Source organism: Oncorhynchus kisutch, linkage group LG25, assembly GCF_002021735.2.
Source record: "Oncorhynchus kisutch isolate 150728-3 linkage group LG25, Okis_V2, whole genome shotgun sequence".
In the NCBI taxonomy this organism is placed as follows: Eukaryota; Metazoa; Chordata; class Actinopteri; order Salmoniformes; family Salmonidae; genus Oncorhynchus; species Oncorhynchus kisutch.
Window position 1 is genome coordinate 17099997 of NC_034198.2, and position 22719 is coordinate 17122715.

General features: G+C 45.0%; 1 protein-coding gene across 5 annotated transcripts in view; it reads right to left on the bottom strand.

Annotated features, from left to right (window-relative positions):
• Positions 1-2672: 2672 nt before the first annotated feature.
• Positions 2673-22719, bottom strand: part of LOC109870480 (transmembrane protein 94-like) — a 30132-nt gene continuing 10085 nt past the window's right edge. For 2 of the 5 annotated variants that reach the window (XM_020460999.2, XM_031804787.1), the window contains exons 5-30: positions 21525-21661; positions 21130-21344; positions 20209-20360; positions 19625-19727; positions 19433-19519; positions 19150-19266; positions 19014-19070; positions 17562-17666; positions 11809-11985; positions 11155-11364; positions 10729-11038; positions 10453-10626; positions 10176-10278; positions 9300-9508; positions 8949-9130; positions 8594-8809; positions 8390-8489; positions 6977-7085; positions 6588-6777; positions 6438-6515; positions 6188-6273; positions 6014-6095; positions 5205-5463; positions 4483-4576; positions 4147-4317; positions 3823-3895 (exon numbers count right to left, since the gene is read on the bottom strand). In XM_020460999.2, coding sequence (XP_020316588.1) covers positions 3823-3895; positions 4147-4317; positions 4483-4576; positions 5205-5463; positions 6014-6095; positions 6188-6273; positions 6438-6515; positions 6588-6777; positions 6977-7085; positions 8390-8489; positions 8594-8809; positions 8949-9130; positions 9300-9508; positions 10176-10278; positions 10453-10626; positions 10729-11038; positions 11155-11364; positions 11809-11985; positions 17562-17666; positions 19014-19070; positions 19150-19266; positions 19433-19519; positions 19625-19727; positions 20209-20360; positions 21130-21344; positions 21525-21661 — 3796 coding nt within the window. Of the gene's footprint in view, positions 3896-4146; positions 4318-4482; positions 4577-5204; positions 5464-6013; positions 6096-6187; positions 6274-6437; positions 6516-6587; positions 6778-6976; positions 7086-8389; positions 8490-8593; positions 8810-8948; positions 9131-9299; positions 9509-10175; positions 10279-10452; positions 10627-10728; positions 11039-11154; positions 11365-11808; positions 11986-17561; positions 17667-19013; positions 19071-19149; positions 19267-19432; positions 19520-19624; positions 19728-20208; positions 20361-21129; positions 21345-21524; positions 21662-22719 lie in introns of all 5 variants that reach the window. The other 3 variants (XM_031804788.1, XM_020460998.2, XM_020461000.2) reach the window with 3 other exon arrangements.

Here is a 22719-nt window from a genome sequence, read left to right on the forward strand (position 1 = left end):
CAGTTTGTCTGACAGCACATGATACATACATCATCTATAACAAAAGCATCAATAAATAAATAAATACAATGTATAAATACACAGGATAGAAAGAAAGAAAAACTGAAAAGCTGCATGGGCAATGGCAACTCATGACAATCTGCTTCCCAAATGGCACCCTATTCTCTATAGTGCCCTACTTTTGACCAGAACATTATGGGGCCAAGGTCGAAAGTAGTACAAAGGGTGCCATTTCGGACACAGAGAAAGTCGTATAACAGGGATAAAAAAGTTCAAATGGATCTACTGATTTGATCACCCAACACAGACAGGTAGCCCGGTGGGTGAGTCTTTCTGCTTTTAGGCCGGGATTCAACACGAAACGGTGTGTGTGCGCGCTTGACATTAGTCATTTCCAATTGAGCCGACATCCGCAGCGTTTACCTTAAATGCGATCTCCACGAATCCAGTAAAATTGCCTTTGAAAGCAGCATTGTCTACAAGCGTGATCTGATTGAATCCCGGACGTAGTCAGCTTGTGCGTTGTTGATGTCGAACGCAGAAACATGCACCCAGGCTAGTAAAAAGGCAACTGAATGATATGAAGCACCTTCAGAATACCCTGGAACGCTCTAGAAGGTATTGTAACCGAGAACACCACAGACAAAACCTTGTTAGCTACAGTTGAAGACAGTCCCCTCTTTACTACAGTACTCTGGTGGGACGAATAGGATGGAAGAATGTACACAGGGATCAAACCAGTCTATGATGATTATAAAATAACAAAACCTTCCTACAGTACATGAGTTTCAAAGTGGCATGCTAGCACATTCAAATACAACTGACCTAAACAAGACTAATACAGTTGTACTTTTTCAAAGTACATTATATTAATATATATTCTTTATTGCATTACAGCAGGAGGATTTCCCTTGGCTTAGCTCGGGAGTCGGAGCATGTGTGTGAAACAAAGAAAATGTTTGTTAGAAAGGAAAATGTGGAAAAAAGAAAGAAAAAACTAAATATATTCTCTTACATTCTGGTTTAGAAAATGCCATGTTCATTATCTGGTTAAAAGGCTGGGTTATAGAGAGTAGCCTTGAGATTGCTTGCTGAGAAATGCTTAGTGTGTTTCCCTAGGTTCCCCATATTGACTTGAATCCAATTTCCTCCAGACATCACCTGATGGTAGGTGTTTTTCTCGTCTGGTATTGGGATATTCTCCTCGGGCAGTGTTTCCCCTATATGCATTTTCTTTTTATATACACTACCGTTCAAAAGTTTGGTGTCACTTAGAAATGTCCTTGTTTTAAAAGAAAAGCACATTTTTTTGTCCATTAAAATAACATCAAATTTATCAAAAAAACAGTGCAGACATTGTTAATGCTGTAAATGACAATTGTAGCTGGAAACAGTTGATTTTGTTAATGGAATATCTACATAGGCGTACAGAGGCCCACTATCAGCAACCATCACTCCTGTGTTCCAATGGCACGTTGTGTTAGCTAATCCAAGTTCATAATTTTAAAAGGCTAATTGATCATTAGAAAACTATTTTACAATTATGTTAGCACAGCTGAAAACTGTTGTCTGATTAAAGAAGCAATAAAACTGGCCTTTAGACTAGTTGAGTACCTGGAGCATTATCATTTGTGGGTTCGATGACAGGCTCAAAATGGCCAGAAACGAACTTTCTTCTGAAACTCGTCAGTCTATTCTTGTACTGAGAAATGAAGGCTATTCCATGCGCGAAATTGCCAAGAAACTGAAGATCTGGTACAACTCTGTGTACTACTCCCTTCACAGAACCGCGTAAACTGGCTCTAACCAGAATTGAAAGAGTGGGAGGCCCCGGTGCACAACTTAGCAAGATGACAAGTACATTAGTGTCTAGTTTGAGAAACAGATGCCTCATAAGTCCTTAACTGGCAGCTTCATTAAATAGTACCCGCAAAACAGAGTTGCAAAGAAAAATCCATATCTCAGACTGGCCAATAAGAAGAAGAAAAGATTAAGATGGGCAAAAGAACACAGACACTGGACAGAGGAACTCTGCCTAGAAGGCCAGCATCCCAGAGTCGCCTCTTCACTGTTGACGTTGAGACTGGTACTATTTAATGAAGCTGCCAGGTGAGAACTTTTGAGACCGTCTGTTTCTCAAACTACTTGTCATCTTGCTCAGTTGTGCACCAGGGCCTCCCACTCTTTCTATTCTGGTTAGAGCCAGTTTGCGCTGTTCTGTGAAGGGAGTAGTACACAGAGTTGTACCAGATCTTCAGTTTCTTGGCAATTTCGCGCATGGAATAGCCTTCATTTCTCATTACAAGAATAGACTGACGAGTTTCAGAAGAAAGTTCTTTGTTTCTGGTCATTTTGAGCCTGTAATCGAACCCACAAATGCTGATGCTCCAGATACTCAACTAGTCTAAAGGCCAGTTTTATTGCTTTAATCAGAACGACAGTTTTCAGCTGTGCTAACATAATTGCAAAAGGGTTTTCTAATGATCAATTAGCCTTTTAAAATGATAAACTTGGATTAGCTAACATAACGTGCCATTGGAACACAGGAGTGATGGTTGCTGATAATGGGCCTCTGTACGCCTATGTAGATATTCCATTTGAAAAAAATGGCAGTTTCCAGCTACACTAGTCATTTACAACATTAACAATGTCTACACTGTATTTCTGATCAATTTCATGTTCTTTTTAAATGGATTTATTTTGTGATTTTCTTTCAAAAACAAAAACAAGTGACCCCAAACTTTTGAACGGTAGTGTATCATCATTTTTGGGATGATAAAATATTTTCAGTGTAAACTTAAACGATTAAAACCATATATAATGTACGTAGAAAAGATAATGGAGCAATATTTTTGTTTTACTTAGATCATCTTTGAGTACTAACAATCACCAAAATAAAACTAGAATATAAAATTCCCAAAATGTCATGGCTTTGATTTTGTTATAGTTCTGAGTCACTCAGATAGCGTAAGAACATGGCATGAGCCATAGGAAATTATCTTTAAAACTGTCAAATGTTCTCTCTGCCCCATGGCAAAATTGCAGGAAATTTGCTTTAAAACCGCTAAATGTTGCCTCTGCGGCCAAGAGGAGGGCCTCTAAATCCACCACATTGGCCACGCCAACTAGCCCCCCACGTTTACTTAGCCACCGCTGCTGAAAAAAATCCTGGGGGAAACCCTGTCTGGTATTGGGGCAAAAGAAAGGAGGAACATGCTGAAGTGTGATAACCCCTATGTGATACAGTGAGAGACATTATCATAGAACAGTGAGCATACCCCCCATCCCTAAGCAGGTTCCCTAAGCAGGAACTACAGTAAATCATTCCCCAGGCCTTCAATAACATTCCACAATATTATAAATACTTCTCAGTTTTTGTTTGCCTTTCTTTTAAAAGTAAAAAAAAAAATGCTTTGGGATCTTTCTTTTATATAAAAAAAACTATTATACCATAATACAATTTAAACAAGGATCCCCCCCACCCCAAGAAAAAATTGGATTATCGCAGTGATAAACCACCCAGCATGTGTAGCAGTTTGGTTGAGGTTAGCGCTACCTGCTAGGAGCCAGTGCTTTCGGGCTGAGGTGGGTTGAGTGCTCCTGGGTTTAGGTCAATGGGCACTGAGGAGGAGTGCGATTATGAGCTTGAGGTAGAAGTTCCCCTCAACCACAGATCTAGGATCATATTATCCTTTCTCCAATCCTAACAAACAAGAGGGATGAGAAACGATCTGACGCAGTGTCAGCAGTTAGAACCAACTTCGAGGGCTGATTGGTTCCCAGCATGTATTGCCACGCCCCTCTGTTCATTGTCTGAGCCAATCAGAAGGGAGAGTTCATCCCCAGTTTGGTCTCAAACTGTAGCTTCTGTCTCTTCTGGTAGCGAACCCTCACCCTGCAGACAGATGGAATGGACCGATCAACACATAAGAACAGTTTTTCGCCCCACATGACTATCCCTTCTCTAATCCTCTTCTCTCATCCTCTTCTCTCAACCATTCGGTCATCCGCAATCTTCTGCCTTTCTCTCCCTCTCATCATACCACTCCTACTCTACTTGCATAGTTAAATAAAGGCTAAATAAAAAAATAGACTCATCCTTTCCCCTTCCTACTTCTCTCCTCCCCTCCCCCTCCTCCATCTTACCGTATCTCGTGTAGTTTGACAGCCTCATTGAGCAGCACCACCACCAGGGAGGACAGGGAGACAAATAGCCAGGCCAGCATGGGGATGTCCTTCAGGTCAAAGGTCAAATGTGCCAACCGGTCCTGCCACAGCTGGTAGTCCACCGTGGCCTGCACCAACTGACCCAGCAGACTGGAGGTGGGGAGGAAGGACGGGGAAGACCAAAAGAGTGAGAAAAGAGTATCAGTTGATGCCAAAAAAAGCTGAAACTTCTCTATTGCAGCTGCCTTTTAATACTTGTCAGAAACAGTTAGGCTACACGCGCACACACACAAACAGAAACACACACACACTTACACAACGGGGACAGTGAGGCACCACCAGGTGTTGCTGAAGGGGTTCTTCTTCCACAGCGGCTGAGAGCGATGGACATAGCTCAGAGAGATGACCACTGGGAAAGGAGGGCGAGAGAAATGGAATGAAAAGAAAACGTAAAGATAAAGACATGAATCTTGGCTCTCTATATAGGGCCCTGGTCAAAAGTAGTGCACTATATAGGAAATAAGGTGCTATTTGGGATACACCTGGAATTGATAGATGCAGGGGTGAGAGTGACACAGAAAGCTCCTCCTGCCTCCCGGGTGGCGCAGTGGTCTAAGGCTGTGCCACCAGAGACTCTGTGTTCGAGCCCAGGCTCTGTCGCAGCCGGCCGTGACCGGGAGGTCCATGGGGCGACGCACAATTGGCCAAGCGTCGTCCGGGTTAGGGAGGGTTTGGCCGGTAGGGATTTTCTTGTCTCATCGCGCACTAGCGACTCCTGTGGCGGGCCGGGCGCAGTACATGCTAACCAGGTCGCCAGGTGCACGGTGTTTCCTGCGACACATTGGTGCGGTCGGCTTTCGGGTTGGATCCACGCTGTGTTAAGAAGCAGTGCGGCTTGGTTGGGTTGTGTTTCGGGGGACGCATGGCTTTCGACCTTCGTCTCTCCCGAGCCCGTACGGGAGTTGTCGTGATGAGACAAGATAGTAACTAACAATTGAATACCCCCCCACCCCCCCAAAAAAGAAAGCTCCTCCTACCTGTGTGCAGGGCCAGGAACCCAGCCATGACTTTCTGAGTGAGCAGCAGGCCGTTGGACAGCTCCCTGAACCAATGGGGAGCGTCCTGAGCCGAACTGACCCTGAGGATATCACTACAGCTGATGGTGGTGTTCTCTGCCATGGTCAGGTTGTTGGCCCTCAGGCAGACCTCGTGCAGCGTGAAGCCAAAGCCCAGGAGGTAGGCACACACAGTCAGGCCAAACCTCAAAAGGAAACAACCCAGGAAGTAGTTCTGCGTCTGCAGGAAGTAGATATACACAAATCTAAATGTTAAAAGGAATGCCATGGTACACATGTCATGATTAAGATAGATAACACATCTGATAGATAAACATCTGATTCAGAACGAGAAGAGGTGAAGGGAGCATATTTGGAGTTGGCCAATCATGAAAATTAATATAAACTTAGCATAGTCTAAAGCAGGGCTCTCCGACCCTGTTCCTGTAGGTTTTCACTCCGACCCTGTTCCTGGAGAGCTCCCCTCCTGTAGGTTTTCACTCCGACCCTGTTCCTGGAGAGCTCCCCTCCTGTAGGTTTTCACTCCGACCCAGGAACAGGGTCAGAGTGAAAACCTACAGGAGGGGAGCTCTCCAGGAACAGGGTCAGAGTGAAAACCTACAGGACGGTAACTCTCCAGGAACAGGGTCAGAGTGAAAACCTACAGGACGGTAACTCTCCAGGAACAGGGTCAGAGTGAAAACCTACAGGACAGTAGCTCTCCAGGAACTGGTCTAGTGTACAGTAATATGTCTAAAACCGGGCCGGTGTGGGTAAAGTACAACACGTACCTTTCTGGGGATGGCATCTTGGTTCTTCCCCGTGGCCACGTTCATCACAGAACTTTCTGGTGGCTTTCCTAAGAACGACACACTGCCAACACAACACACATAGTTATCATGTGTAATGCTGTTCGACTATATAACATTTGAGTTTGAAACCCATATGGTTAGTAGCAGTGATACCTGAGCAGTGGACAGCTGAAGCAGGACAGCCAGAGGATATCAGTGATGTTCATGGGAGGTGGGAGCTGGGCGAGGCAGGCCAGAAACTACACAACGGCAGGGAAACAAACAATACTTTCAGAAAATGTTCAGCTCTCAGCTCTTTTATGATAGAAAAAATAAATAGGCTGGTATGAGAAACTGGGGTGATAAAAAGAGCATTAGTATTTCAAGAATGCGAGGCTAAGGACAGTCATGTTCTCTCTCTCACCTGGATGAGGACCAGGGTCAGCTGACACTGCAATAGGAACAGGAAGCTCTTGCGGATACCGTACGTAGTGTGACGCGCCTTGAAGGGAATAATACACGTAAAATAAATATATTGTATCTCTGTGTGCGTGTGCAAGTGTACGTGTCTCACCTGTTCTATGAGTTTGACCATGCTGACCGACTCCCCCTGGTGGAAGGTGACAGAACAGGCCAGGGTGTTGAGTTGACCAGAGAGACTGAGGGGAGACAGACCCTCCACCTCCCCGTTCAGGCCTGCTCCTGTCGCGTAGCCGAACGTCTCCCACGAACACCGCGACGGGTACAGGGGGTCCAGGGCGATGCTGGGGGAAGGACAGGAGGTTTTGTTGTTATTCATCTTTGTTTATGAGGAACGGTATTGTGACTTCATAATTTCATTAAGGCCTGAAGCAGTTGTGTTATCAGGTTGTAAGTGAATGTATGGACGCACATCTTAGACTATTTATAAATTAACTAGGCAATAGCTGCCGTGTTTGTGACATGCGTTTGTTTCACGTGTACCTGAGGTCGCTCTGTAGGAAGAGGCAGCTGTTGCGGAAGTTGGCAGAGCTCCCCAGGCAGCACGTCACCTCTCTGTTCTCCTGCATGATCTTTATCATCTCACACATAGCTACACACACAAAAAAAGATTCAGAACAATCTCACACGTACAATGAGCAAAAATATGAACCTAACAATTTCAAAGATTTTACTGAGTTACAGTTCAAATACGGGAATCAGTCAACTTAAATAAATTCATTAGGCCCTGATATATGGATTTCACATTACTGGGAATACAGAAGGTAGGGTCGTGGATCAGAAAACCAGTCAGAATTTCGTTTGACCGCCATTTGCCTCATCCTTCGCATTGAGTTGATCAGGCTGTTGAGTGTGGCCTGTTGAATTTACCCCACTCCTCTTCAAGGGCTGTGCCAAGTTGCTGGAAATTGGCGGGAACTGGAACGCGGTCGTACACGTCAATCCAGAGTATCCCAAACATGCTCAATGGGTGACATGTCTGGTTTAGCATGCAGGCTATGGAAGAACTGGGAAATGTTCAGCTTCCTGGAGTTGTGTTCAGATCCTTGTGACATGGTTGTGCATTATCATGCTGAAACATGAGGTGATGGTGGTGGATGAATGGCTCGACAATGGGCCTCAGGATCTCATCACGGTATCTCTGTGCATTCAAATTGCCATCAGTAAAATGCAATTGTGTTAGCCTGCCCATAACATAATTCCACCATGGGGCACTCTGTTGACATCAGCAATCTGCTCGCCCACAAGTTGTCATAAACGTGGTCTGCGGTTGTGAGGCCGGTTGGACGTATTGCCAAAGTCTCTAAAACAATGTTGAGGCGGCTTATGGTAGATAAATTAACATAAAATTCTCAGGCAACAGCTCTGGTGAACATTACTGCAGTCAGCATGCCAATAGCACACTCCCTCAAAACTTGAGACATCTGTGGCATTGTGTGACAAAGCTGCATATTTTAGAGTGACCTTTTATTGTCCCCAGCACAAGGTGCACCCGTGTAATGATCATGCCGTTTAATCAGGTTCTTGATATGCCACACCTGTCAGGTGGATGGATTACCTTGGCCAAGGAGACATGCTCACTCAGAGACGTAAACAAATGTGTGCAAAAACAAATCGGAGAAATAGGCTTTTTGTGCTTACGGAAAATTTCGGGGATCTTTTATTTCAGCTCATGAAGCATGGGATCAACACTTTACATGCATATTTTTGTTCAGTGTAGCTGTAACAAGCATAGCTACATTGCAAATCTTGAGATAAAATAAACTTAAATACCATGATCAATTGATTTGTATATTAAAAACATAGTAATGTCTTTGTACCAAATACTAAGCATAGTCTAAAGCAGAAAAGGTTGATTCATGTACGTGAAGTGAACTGTAATATGTTCTGACTCACTCTCTGGGGTACAGTCGGTGAAGAGAGGCACCAGCAGAGGCACGTTGTCAATGTTCTTCAGGTGAGGACGAACCTGGTGGATACCACGAGGTAGCTTCGCCTAGAGAGAACGAGAAGGGTTAGCAAGAAACAGGTGTAAGTCACAGTTGAGAAGAGAAAACGAGAAGAAAAGAGAAGGAAAGACAAACAGTATTTGTCCTGTACTCTGTTGCAGTCCTCCAGGAAGCTGGGAACATCAGCAGTCTCCTCCTCTGGTAACAACGGCCCCTCTGCCTCATCTCGGGAGTCTTGGTGCAGGTCATCATGTAGGGAGTCCTGGCCTGGGCTGTTGGGGGCACCGTCACAGGGACTGTCCCTGTTTGGGGTCAGAGAGATGTGACAGTTCCACCCTGTCTCCAGGCCCATCTTCTCTGCAAACACCTTACACATACACAGGAGAAACAGACAGACAGGCAGATTGTCACCATTGTCATCAGCTTTACCGTCACAAACATCTCAGAAAACACACCGTACTGCACCACATCGTCACCACCACAAACATCTCAGCAAACACACAGACCTTGCTGCGTAGTTCGTCCTCCATGGAGAAGTAGACGAAGCGTATGCAGGCGGTGACCAGAGCGTCTATGAGCCTGACGGTGTCCAGACGAGCCTGGAACTGGGAGGACACCATTCCCATGAAGATCTGACCACTCAGAGCCTGAACACAGTCATCCTTCTCCACACCTTCTCCTATACCCTCTATGGAGAGATGTCAGGGGAGAGAGAGAGAAAGGAGGGGGACAAGACATGAAAATAAATATAAGCAAAAGTCACACTAAGGTACAACACAAACACATTGTAAGTGTAGCTGCATTATCCTCTCTTCCCACCCTCTCCCCTCGTCCCACCCTCTGAACTCCTCCCTTACCATCAGAGCTCCAGGAGTTCCTGCGGGAGTCGTATTTGATAGGGGTGGTGGAGGGCAGTTCTACCCCAGAGAAGAGGTTGGGTCCGGGGGCTAGCTCCACACATTTCCCATTGAGCTGGTTGGACAGGGACACCTGCATGGGCTTGTAGGCAAAGGCAGAGCAGTAGCCCGACAGACAGGCACGCTGGTAGAAGTCCAGAACTTTCTTCCTGTAGGGGGGTAGCCATATAAAGAGTGAATAATGCATGAAGGCCTTTATGTTTATTGTGGTATAAGCAGAATTCTATATAATTCCAATGCAAGAACCCCCCAAAATTGTGCCCAGTCACTGATTTCAACAGCCCCCTTAGCCACGTTATCCTGGTGCCGGGTCTGCTCATTAGGTTATTATAAGGCTGCGATAAGACTACATAAGGCTGCAATAAGACTGTGATAAGACTACATAAGGCTGCAATAAGACTGTGATAAGACTACATAAGGCTGCAATAAGGCTGTGATAAGACTACATAAGGCTGCAATAAGACTGTGATAAGACTACATAAGGCTGCAATAAGACTGTGATAAGACTACATAAGGCTGCAATAAGACTGTGATAAGACTACATAAGGCTGCGATAAGGCTGTGATAAGGCTGTGATAAGGCTGTGATAAGACTACATAAGGCTGCGATAAGGCTGTGATAAGACTACATAAGGCTGTGATAAGGCTGTGATAAGACTACATAAGGCTGCAATAAGGCTGTGATAAGACTACATAAGGTTGCTATAAGGCTGTGATAAGACTACATAAGGCTGTGATAAGGCTGTGATAAGACTACATAAGGCTGCAATAAGGTTGTCATCAGGCTGCTATAAGGTTGTCCTCAGGCTGCTCTGACCTGTCGGAGCCAGAGAGGGGATAGATGTCAGATCCATCCCAGACGTCAGTGCAGGCCTCCAGGATGAGGTCAGCTGAGCCGTGAGACAACATCTGGACGTTATCTAGGGGTGAGAGGTCAGGGGTCACAGAGGTGCAACAAAACAATTCCAAGAAAGAGGTCAAGGCTAAAGAAGAGGGTAAGAGACGGAGAGAGCGAGAGAGATGGAGTGAAAGTGAGCGAGAGGGAAGAAAGACAAAGAATAAAAGAGCTATAGAGATTCGCTAGCTATTCTCACTGGAAGAGGAGTCTCTGATGAAGAGGGAGATGAGGTGGCTGATGGGAGGTTGTCTCTTGGTGAAGTTGTGTTGGCGTCGAGGGACAGACTCCTTGGCCTTCTCCCCACAGGGCAGCTGGTACAGAGCTAGGTGGTTCTCCTGTTTGAACAGCTCCCTCGCCCCGGGAGTGAACCCTGAGAAACACACGAGAAGAAAAAGAGTGGAATAGAAAGGGTCAGTGTGTGTATGCATGCATGCGTGTGTAGGTGTGCATCTCTTCCCTTCCTCATCCTCACCTATAAGCCTGGACAGCTCACACAGTCCCCAGGGCACGTGGACGGGCAGCACGGCCCCGTGGCTTTCCTGCAGCGCCAGGTTACTGAGGTGGTCGGAGAAGCGGCAGAGCTGCTGGGTGACGCTGGCGTTACACAGGTTGAGCAGGATGTTGAGGCCCAGGGGCTTGAGGCTGGGCAGGTGGCACTGCCAGCCCTGCTCGTCGAACTGGATACTCACCGGGTTCTGCTGGTCCTGAGACAAACTCAGCATCTCCAGGTGGTAGTCACACACGTAGTCCTCCGCGTCGTTGTCACAGCAACCCACCATGTCCTGAGAGAGGGGTGGCGAGAGAGAGACATGGGAAAAAGGAGGGGAATGAATGCTGTGCAGTAAGATAGTGATGACAAGAGATTGATATATTGTGTTTGTGTGAACGCGCGCCTTACCTGTTCAGGGCCCTGGTCCCCTCCCTCGGTGTTGTGGCTGAAGCTGACATTAGATCCTGAGGGGTGTTTGGTGCGTGTCTCCTGCGCCTGCCGCCGAGGCTGAACTGTGTCTTCGGAACGGCCGGTGTCATGTGAAGTCTCACTGGGCTCATGCCCGCCCCCCATCCCATCCATCACTGGCATACACAGCAGAGCCTCCCCCTCCTGGGTCTGACAGATAGGATGACCAGCCAAATCAGACTTTCAATCACTGAAAAGATTCTATCAACTGTCAAAACGTGTCTCAGTCACTACCTCAGATGCTTTAAAGGAACTAGATCATGGTCTCACGTCAGATAACGCGACGGTCGTGTCGCGTTAGAACGACTCCATCTGACGGAAGACAATGGAAACTAGATACTAAAAAAGAGAGCAATTCTATCATCATTGACATTCTATATTCTAGTACTACAGGTTTAAAATGTCACTTACAGGAACTCGTAGACAATAAGAGCCCTTATAGGTAACCGAACGATACATCTGATTTTAGTGGGCAAGAACAGGAGAAGATGAAGAGCAGTTGATGAAAAAGTAGCAATCTACAGATGTATTACCCCCCCCACCCCTCCACCCCAAATACACACCACCTTGTCTACTCAAAACACAAACACGCACCTCGTCACGGTCATCGTCGGTCTCCATGCGGCAGAAGGAGTTGACAGACAGGTCATCTCGCAGGTCTTGCTGACTGTCGTTGTGAGGCGGCTCCACGCGACCACTGAAGAACAACACGGTCTCTGGACTGGGGTTAGGCCAGGATAATACACCCTGTTTGTCCACACAACACAACACCTGGCGAGAGAGAGAGAGATAAGAGTTATACCCGTGATCCTTTCGACGGCGAAAATATTCATCAAACACCTGCATTGCAGTGGCAATTGACAGGACGATAACAGTCCTCAACTGGCAGCTTCATAAAATAGTACCCGCAAAACACCAGTCTCAATGTCAACAGTGAAGCGGCGACTCTGGGATGCTGGCCTTCTAGGCAGAGTTCGTCTGTCCAGTGTCTGTGCTCTTTTGCACATCTTAATCTTTTATTCTTATTAGCCAGTCTGAGATATGGCTTATTAGCCAGTCTGAGATATGCCTAGAAGGCCAGCATCCCGGAGTCGCCTCTTCACTGTTGACATTGAGACTGGTGTATTGCGGGTACTATTTAATGAAGCTGCCAGGTGAGAACTTTTGAGACAGTCCGTTTCTCAAACTAGACACTAATGTACTTGTCATCTTGCTCAGTTGTGCACCGGGGCCTCGAACTCCTCTTTCTATTCTGGTTAGAGCCAGTTTGCGCTGTTCTGTGAAGGTAGTAGTACACAGTGTTGTACCAGATGTTCAGTTTCTTGGCAATTTCTCACATGGAATAGCCTTCATTTCTCAGAACAAGAACAGGCTGACGAGTTTCAGAAGAAAGTTCTTTGTTTCTGGACATTTTGAGCCTGTCATCGAACACACAATTGCTGATGCTCCAGATACTCAACTAGTCTAAAGAAGGCCAGTTTCATTGCTTCTTTATTCAGGACAACAGTTTTCAGCCGTGTTAACATAATTGCAAAATGTTTTTCTAATGATCAATTAGCTAACACAACGTGCCATTGGAACACATGAGTGATGGTTGCTGATAATTGGCCTCTGTACTCTTATGTAGATATTCCATAATTACTATTATATATATATATTTTTAAAATCTGCTGTTTCCAACTACAATAGTCATTTACCACATTAACCATATCTACACTGTATTTCTGATCAATTTGATGTTATTTTAAAATGGACAAAAAACAGTGTGCTACCGAGTGGCTAAGACAAGCAAGTCCCATACTATTGTGGAGGACTTAGTTCTTCCTGCTGCCGCGGATATAGCTGGGACGATGCTGGGCAAAAGGCCAAAAAAACTATACAGACAATGACTTCATCAAACAACACTATTTCACGACACATCAGTGACATGGCAGGAGATGATTTGAAACAATTACTGCTTCGCCTACAAGCCAGTGAATTCTATGCGGTACAGCTGGATGAGTCAACAGACGTGGCAGCCGGGCACAGCTCCTGATATCCATTACGTTTATGGGGGTCAATTAAGGAAGACATCCTCTTCTGGAAACGAGAACAGGAGAGGATATTTTTAATGTACTGGACAGCTTTGTGACATCCAATGGACTTTGGTGGTCAAGATGTGTTGGTATCTGTATTGATGGCGCAAAAGCCAAAACAGGGAGACATAGTGGAGTGGTAACGTGTGTGCAAGCAGTTGCTCCCGACGCTACTTGGGTACACTGCAGCATCCACCGAGAGGCTCTTGCTGCCAAGGGAATGCCTGAGAGCTTGAAAGACGTTTTGGACACTACAGTGAAAATGGTTCACTTTGTTAAAGCAAGGCCTGTGAACTCTCATGTATTTTCTACACTATGCAATGATATGTGCAGCGACCATGTAACACTTTTACAACATACAGAAAGAAGTGCGCTGGTTATCAAGGGGCAAAGTATCGACTTCTTTTTTTAAAATTGAGAGTCGAGCTTAAAGTTCTTACTGACCATCATTTTCACTTGTCTGACCACTTGCATGATGATGAGTTTCTCACACGACTGGCCTATCTGGGTGATGTTTTTTCTCACCTGAATGATCTGAATCTAGGATTACAGGAACTCTCCACCACTATATTCAATGTGCGGGGACAAAATTGAGCCTTTGATTAAGAAGTTGGAGCTCTTCTCTGTCTGCATTAACAAGGACAACACACAGGTCTTTCCATCATTGTATGTTTTTTTTGTGTGCAAATGAACTCAAGCTTACGGACAATGTCAAATGTGATATAGCGAAGCACCTGAGTGAGTTATCCCTTTCATGACCTGCCTCCAGTCCACTTACCAATATCTGAACAAGAGACCCTCATCGAAATTACAACAAGCCGTTCTGTAAAAATTTAATTTAATCAGAAGCCACTGCCAGATTTCTGGATTGGGCTGCGCTCAGAGTATCCTGCCTTGGCATATCGTAAAATGCAAATTAATTACTTAAAAATCATACAATGTGATTTTCTGGATTTTTAGATTCCGCCTCTCACAGTTGAAGTGTACCCATGATAAAAATTACATACCTCTACATGCTTTAAGTGGGAAAACCTGCAAAATCGGCAGGGTATCAAATACTTCTTCTCCAAGCCGATGACCTCATTTCAAGATGGCCGCTAACTACATTCCAGTTAACGTTGTGGAGCATAAACAAAATACGTTGATGCTCACTAAAAGACGGGACTCCACAGATCGTGAGGATATCTTACATTTTCTGCCTGTGACCAACCATTAGTGATCACCAGCCCCTAGAGTCAAAATGTTTATTTTACAAAACGTTTAGGCTACTAATTTGGAGAAGCTTAGTTACCGTGACTAGACAGTCACAAGGAATTTGACTACTTACGACAAAACTTTGATTATAATATAGCTACAGCATGTCAAAAGGGCAGGGCTCCAGACTATGACCCTTTAGTAGCATTTTGTGACCTTTTGACTTGGCTGTACGAGTAAAACTATTTATTTAGTCTCATCAGTGCGATCTGAACATTCATTATAATGGTCACCTCACTCAAATGTTTCAAAACTTGATTTGGTCAAACAGAAAAGTGCATCATCTTCATGACTCCTGTAATGAAAGTGTCTTCCCAGCCCATGGGCCTGTTTCGCTGGGACCTGCTGCTGTGATGAGCGAGCCACTCTCCCAGAGATAAAAAAATAAAAAAAGGCTTGTGATTGTATAACATTTAACGGCTTTTTTTGGGGGGGGGGGGGGGATTAGCCCCAAAATAATTTTGCCTTTGATATTAGTGCACATAAAGATCAGGGTTCCCTTAGCCCGAAATAGCCGGCTTTTGGCCAATATTTATTTTGTTGAGAAGACAATACATAAAATCGCAGCCAGCCAATTGTCGGGGAGAAGGAAAAATCCCATCGCAAAATAATGCTTTTTTAGCCTATTCATTGATGGAAATACCGGTCTTTGTAAATACATTTGACTGGTCAAACTTATCGGTCTATAAGTTAATCTGCATAATTAGGTAGAATTAAATTGGCACGTGTACAGTATATTCGTTATTTATCTTATTTGTGCGCATACAGCATTCAGATGGGGCTCCCGAGTGGTGCAACAGTCTAAGGCACCGAATCTCTGTGCTAGAGGCATCACTACAGACCCTGGTTCGATTCAAGGCTGTATCACAACCTGCCGTGATTGGGAGTCCCATAGGGCGGCGCACAATTGGCCCAGTGTCGTCCGGGTTAGGGTTTGGCGGGGGGAGGCCGTCATTGTAAATAAGAATTTGTTCTTAACGGACTTGCCTAGTTAAATAAAAGGTTCAATCAATCAATCAATCAATATATATATATATATATATATATATATATATATATATATATATATATATATATATATATATATATATATATATATATATATATATTTTTTTTTTTACAGATAAGAGCATTTGAATGGAAAATCTGTCAAACAAGGCGAGAGCTGTTTGAAACCTGAACGTTTTAATACATATTATGAGGCATGTCTTACCATGCTTCAAAGTTGCCTATCAGATCTAGTCTTTCTAAATTTCTAACAGATATGTCTGTCACATGAAAACGCTGTCATGTGCCTTCTGACAATGTTGTTTCCCACTAATTATATTAAGGAATGAACATTCACGAGTAGCCTAATGCCTTGCGCGCATTGCTGTGCATAGAATGCCAAGAGATAATACTTCCAACACTTTAAGCTAAATGTTCTGATCTGTTGCACTTACCTTTTTTTAAATGTAGCTTAGGCCTACTGGTTGAATTTGGGATCTGTCCTCCCACAACTGTCCCAGAGTCTGTTTGGAATAGGCTATTTCTTTCTCGACATGCTGACCAATAGAATAGGTCAACTTTTCTACTATGGGTGAACAGTAGATTGACAGGCTAGGTATTTTGCTGTTTGTTACTTGTCTCGTTGGCTGAGGAAAAGTAAATGTGGACAGTTAATATAACATCTTTAAAGTGCACATCAGAATTTGGTAATGTTCTGTCATTCTGAGCACCATGGGTAGAGGGCCAAATCAGGTTACACACCCAATGTCTATCGGCCCGGGTAAGTTCAAATGTTCCTGGTCAAAAGTCCCGCGCCACATTTTCCTAATGCAAACCCTGATAAAGCTGGAAGCAAATTCATCTCCATTGAACAAAATTCATAAAATTCTGGAACCCTATTTTAAAATTCTAATATAACAATACCTTTTCAACCAACAATTCATGACAATCACTGGATTAGGTCGTACATCAAAACATGCTGGGTTATGCTGTTTGGACATGTCAGATGAAAATATATTTATTGAAAAGCATACCATCTCAGTAGTCTATTACATAGTCAAAAGCACTATGAATGACTTTATTGAGGTGATTAAAAAATATATATATATATTGTGTGACACCACAGAAAATAATTGGTGGGACCAAATCATGGGCTGGTGACACCAACTGAAAAAGTCAGTGGCAACAGTGTCACCAAGAGAACATGTTAGTTTGGAGCCCTGTCACAGGGTGTGATTTTTTATCAGCTGCAGAGTAATGTGTTCTTCTGCCAATTTGGCTGTTGTGAAGAGAATCCGATACGATATTTTTCTCCCCAATTTCGTCACATTCAATTGGTTGTCTTGTCCCATTGATGCAACTCCAGTACGGACTCGGGAGAGGCGAAGGTCCTGCATCCTCTGAAATACAACCCCGCCAAGCAACACTGCTTCTTGACACACTGCACACTTAACCCGGAAGCCAGGTGCACCAATGTGTCAGAGGAAACACTGTAGACCTGGTGACCGTTGTCAGCGTGCATGCACCCGGCGTGCCACAGGAGTCGCTAGAGCGCGATGGGACAAGGGCATCCCGGCCGACCAAACACTCCCCTAACCCGGACAACGCTGGGCCAATTGTGCTTCGCCTCATGGGTCTCCCAGACGCGACCTGCTGCGACACAGCCCTGTATCGAACCAGGATCTGTAGTAACGCAGATAGCACTGCGATGCAGTGCCTTAGATCGCTGAAGCACTCGCAATAGGATGTTACGGAGAAAAATATGTCGGCAGGGTAGGAAACATTTATTTGATTGTTTTCGTACCTATAACCCCCTCTGAATTTTTTTTTTACTAAACTAAATAGACAAAATAATTATAAAAAGAGTGCCAAAATGAACACTGTTATACACACACACTGAAGAACAACACTGTCTCCGGACTGGGGTTAGGCAGGATAATATACCATGAATTGTCAATACAACACCGTGTGTGTGAGTGAGTGAGTGAGTGAGTGTGAGTGAGTCACACTCACATACAAACTAGTACTTACAGTGACAGAGCCGAGTGTGTGTAGCAGGCTGGAGGTGTAGCAGAGAGTCTGGGATTCTCCCCTCAGCACACCCACCAGGTGTCTCCACACACACCGCAGCATCTCCTGCACACACACAGTTACACCTCATCACATTTACACCCACTACTGGGAAAAAAAGATAAACAAGTCATAGTTGACTAAATTTTACGTTTGTCAGACATTATAAGAACGCAAAACTGGTCTGATGTTGAAAGGAGTGCCCAACCCTCAACATTGCTTGTGTAGATCGCAATCCGAAATGAATGGTGAAGATTAAACGCAGGAAGACTGTCATTACACTCCTCAATCAAAATACCTGCTGAAATTCCAAAGACTATGAACACTATTGACATATTGAAATCTATAATGTCTTCGAAAAGTCAAGACTTGCTGCTAAGGCGATTGAGTCGAGCTGCTACCATAGTATGGGAGGACAGACTGCAGAATTACAGGCTGCCGGGTTAAAGACGGCAGAATTACAGGCTGCAGGGTTACAGGCTGCAGAATTACAGGCTGCAGAATTACAGGCTGCAGAATTACAGGCTGCAGGGTTAAATGAAGCACATGAAATAGCCTTTATGCTCGGTTGTGGTCAGTAGCATCTATTCTACAGCATATATTCTACTAGCTATATACTAGTGGCAAAGTGGGAAAATTAATCATCTCAAGAACACCTCAAACTTTGAGGTTTTGGAACCTCAATGCGAGTAAAACACAGCATTGGTAGACGTCCTTTAGATGTCTTGAGTCTGACCTTACACTCTCAGATGCTTCCTTTTCTTAACTCCTTTCCTTATGAAATCATATTGCGCCCACCAATTAGGTCGTTTTCAGATTAGTGTTCATCAAGTAAGGCACTTGAGGAAAGGAGGGTGTTTTGAGAGTAAAAGGAGACAGCTAGTGGGGCTGATTTTCCCATCATGCATTACAAGCAGGCGGGCAAAGTCGGCAGTCACAGGCTCAGGGTAGGGGCCAATCCAGAACCAAGCTCAAGCCCTTCCCCTTCTAGCGGGGAGGGGGCTGGGGGTTAGCTCATGACTGGGCCAATGTCAGTAGCGCAGCAGGGGTTGGTGGGGACTGGGGTTCGTGGGTGTCGAAGCGTTACGTGATCAGGTGAAGAAATGGTATGATGACAAATTACCAAAACAAGATTAGTCAAATTTGCCCTCCCATCAGGGAAGATCTGATTGGCTGACAAATAGAACTGATAAAAAGATATCGTCATGCCAGATGAAGAAAATCAACAAAATAAGAGAAACAATGCAAAACTAAATACATGATTGTAGTACTAAACTCGAACAACAAAAGAAAATACGTGAGGGCGTGAGCTGCGTACAGGGTTTCATGGTGGGCGGTGCAGTGGCGAGAGCGGGCAGCGGGCAGCGTGAGGACAGGGGGAGGGCGAGGGAGCTGAGAGTTGAGAGTTTATACCTGGGAGGACACCGCTTCAGTATAGCTGCTTAGAGTGTCCTCAGAGAACTTAGCAAGCTGGGGTGAGAGAAGAGGCTAGTTAAACCACACAGGAGCCTCTCTGTCTCTCACACGCAAGTGTGTGTGTGTGTCTCACCAGGCCAGTAGGAGAAGCTCTGCTGGACTCAGCCAGGACACTAGCCTCTCCATAGGCATTGACCAGCACCCACATGACAGGAAACAGCAGGGGAAGGATGGGCAGCACTCCCATCAGCTGGAACACACAAAACACTTACTACAATAAGGAGAATCTGCTATATCTTATTGCACATCATCTCTGGATGAGATTCTGTCCCCACAGGTTAAGCCTACCCTGACATATGATGTATGAAAAATAAGGAGAAGAGGCACGACCAAGAAAATGTGTCGAGTCTCCATACCTGCAGCTGGATGAAGTTGAAGCGCCCAGGAGTGAGGCCGGGGGCGTTGCAGAAATACCGCACCGTATTCACAACCAAGAACGCCACCTATAGGATGAGAGGCGTGACATATGAGGGACCGCATCCAGTAGAGAATTAACTGTGCATCCGCGTGTGTGTGTGTGTGTGTGTGCGCGCACGCTTGTCTCTCACCAGTACTATAGGGCAGGCGAACTTGGCCATGATCGACTGCACGGTGAACCTCTCATTATCCAGGGCTGTGATTGGTCGAGACAGAGCCAGGTCAAGACTGTTCCTGTACAGTACAGAGTGGAATTCAGCCAGGGGTGTCAGTCATTTTAGATAACTTTATGGGACAGTTTACTGGACCCATGCAGATCAAGCCTAATCCTGGAGAGAAAAGCATGTTTAGTTCAAGCGTAGGCTTAATCTGGGTATGGGAGACTGCTTAAAAAGTGACCATTTCAGGCTTCCCTCGACTCTAGTGCCATGATTTGCGCAAACTTTATACTCGAGTTCAATTTTTGGACCTTCTCGAAATAAGAATAAACTTCATTTGTATAGCACTTCTCAAAGTAAATAACAAAATGCTTCACATCATAAAATACCCAAATAAAAGCACTAACAAAGAGACAACGACGGAGAGAAAGATGGCTCCTCCTCCTCCGCAAAACTAGCTAGTGGTGAACTGTTACCTCAAACTCGTTCACCTCACCAGTCAAAGTATGTCAGACGGTCCAGCCTCAAAGGTGGACTTGAGTGGAAGCATTACCAACCTGACGCTGTCGAGGATGGGGGTGCGGACCACCCTGAAGAGGCGGTGCTGCTGGGGGCTCTGGGGAACCCTCTTCTGGTCCCCCCGGGGGGAGGGAGGAGGGGAGAGAGGTGGGAAAAGGTCACCTGGCTCCAGAACTATGTGCTCATCATCCTAGAGAAAGGAGATGTAGAGGACACAGGGAGTGAATACAGGTGAGAGACATACACATATCTCATCCTTGATTTTGTATTTATTATGGATCCCCATTTCCTGGGATCCAGCTAAATTAAGGCAGTTAATTTTTTAAAACATTACAATACATTTCACAACACATTAAGTGTGTGCCCTCAGGCCACTACTCTACTACCACATATCTACAATACAAAATCCATGTGTACGTGTGTTTATGTTATCATGTGTAGGCAGTCATTGTAAATAAGAATTTGATCTTAACTCACTTGCCTAGTTAAATAAAGGTCATATTAAAATGTGTGTGTATGCATGTGTCTGTCCGTCACAGTCCCCACTGTTCATAAGGTGTATTTTCATGTGTTTTTTAAAAATCTAATTTTACTGCTTGCATGAGTTGCCTGACGTGGAATAGAGTTCCATGTAGTCATGGCTCTATGTAGTACTGTGCTGGGATTGTGAAGAGACCTCTGGTGGCATGTCTTGTGTGGTATGCATGGTAGTCCGAGCTGTGTGTTAGTTTAAAACAGATGGCTCGGTGCATTCAGCTTGTCAATACCTCTCACAAAATACAAGTAGTGATGAAGTCAATCTCTTCTACTCCTGAGCCAGGAGAAGAAGAAAGAAACGACTGATGTCTGAGGAAAGCAAAGCCCTCCTGTCCCGGTCTAAGTGCTATGATGTCTCTCTCTACCCATCCTCTCCTCCCTCCATCCCTCTTTTTCCACCCTCTTCACCCCTCTCGTCATACCTTGATGCCTCTGAGGGAAGCGAAGGCCTCCTTTCCTGGCCGTAGTGCTATGACGTCTCCCTCCACCAGTAGGGACACAGGCAGGTTGACCAGTTTGGAGTCGCGGTAGGCCCAGTGGAGCGACCAGGAGGGGGAGGAGGGGGTGTACAGGTCAGGGTAGAGGGAGGGAGACCACCTCACCCCATTACCCAAATCTGCCCATCCCGACAGGTAGTCTGGAGGAGGGAGAGAGTGCGGAGGGTAAAAGATCGGATCACAAAACAAAAACAGTGGAAACTTGCCAACCTCAAGTAAAGTAGTGTTTATTTCACGATGTTTTCCCTCTAACTGTCCTAATGTCAACTAATCTCCTCTATATCTCCTCCCTCCATCCCAATCTCTGCTCTTCCGTTCACCGTTGAGCTGATTGATGATGCTGTTGAGCCGGTGCACCATCTCAGTCCTCCTCAGCCTCTGCTGTCGACCAATCAGCATGAAGCTCAGCGTGAAGAGCAGGAGGAGGGCTGCAGCGTTCACCAACTCGATCCCAGAACTAGAGAGAGGAGAGGAGGAGCGAGGTGTCAAAATTGACATATTTCACTGACTGTTTTGTCTTCCTGGGTTTCACAACCTTAGTTCACCTTGAAGTATCTCTGACAGGAATATTTGGGTAGCAGTGACAGAGGAGCCGTCTAACTAATAAACACTAAGGCCGGCAGAATTGCCCTATAATCGTGTAACCGACGGTTATGGATGAAGAGCATCCTGAAAATAAAATAACCGTTAAAAAATAAATAAAATAAAATAAAATAAATGAAGTGAACAGCTGACTGAAGACCAGACCGCCAGGCTGAGGTCTGTTTCTGCAGTAACATGGACTCTTAACATGATGAAACTTTGTTTTCCTCTGTGTTGTAGCCTTGTAGTCTTCGGTTGCCTAGGCCAGTGTTTCCCCCAACTCTGGTCCTCGGGGACCCCAAATAGTAAATTTTTATGTTGTGGACAAGCTCACCAGATTCTACTTGTCAACTAATCATCAAACCCTTGACAAGTTGAATCGGGTGTTTTTGTCCAGTGTGTGTGTACTTACGGGTGTTTTTGTCCAGTGTGTGTGTACTTACGGGTGTACTTATGGGTACTCGAGGAACGGAGTTGGGAAACACTGTCCTAGGCAATGCCCCTCTCCCTTTAGCAGCAGCACACATAGAAAAGAATGAATAAAACAGGCATGGAAGCTCTAACCCTGGCAATTTGACTGGTAAACTCACAATGGCTGCCTGGTATTATGATGCAATAACTTCCATGGTAATGTAGAATGTTCATTCAAGTGATAACCCAAGTAATGCAATGGAATGTACTTTTTGTATATACAGTTGAATCAACAAATCACAGCACATATTAAGGTGCATCGCATTATCACACGTCTTGCTTTTACTTCCTGCTTCGCTCTCATGGGCTCACTCGGCAATGGCCACCAGTCCACCCATTATGCCACAACGGACTTGAATGGGGACGCCGGTTCTATTCCTATGGCAACACAAGCAATCAGGGGCGGAGGAGAAAATGTGTCTTAAAAAAAAACACTTTCCTTGACACCCAGCGTAATAATGG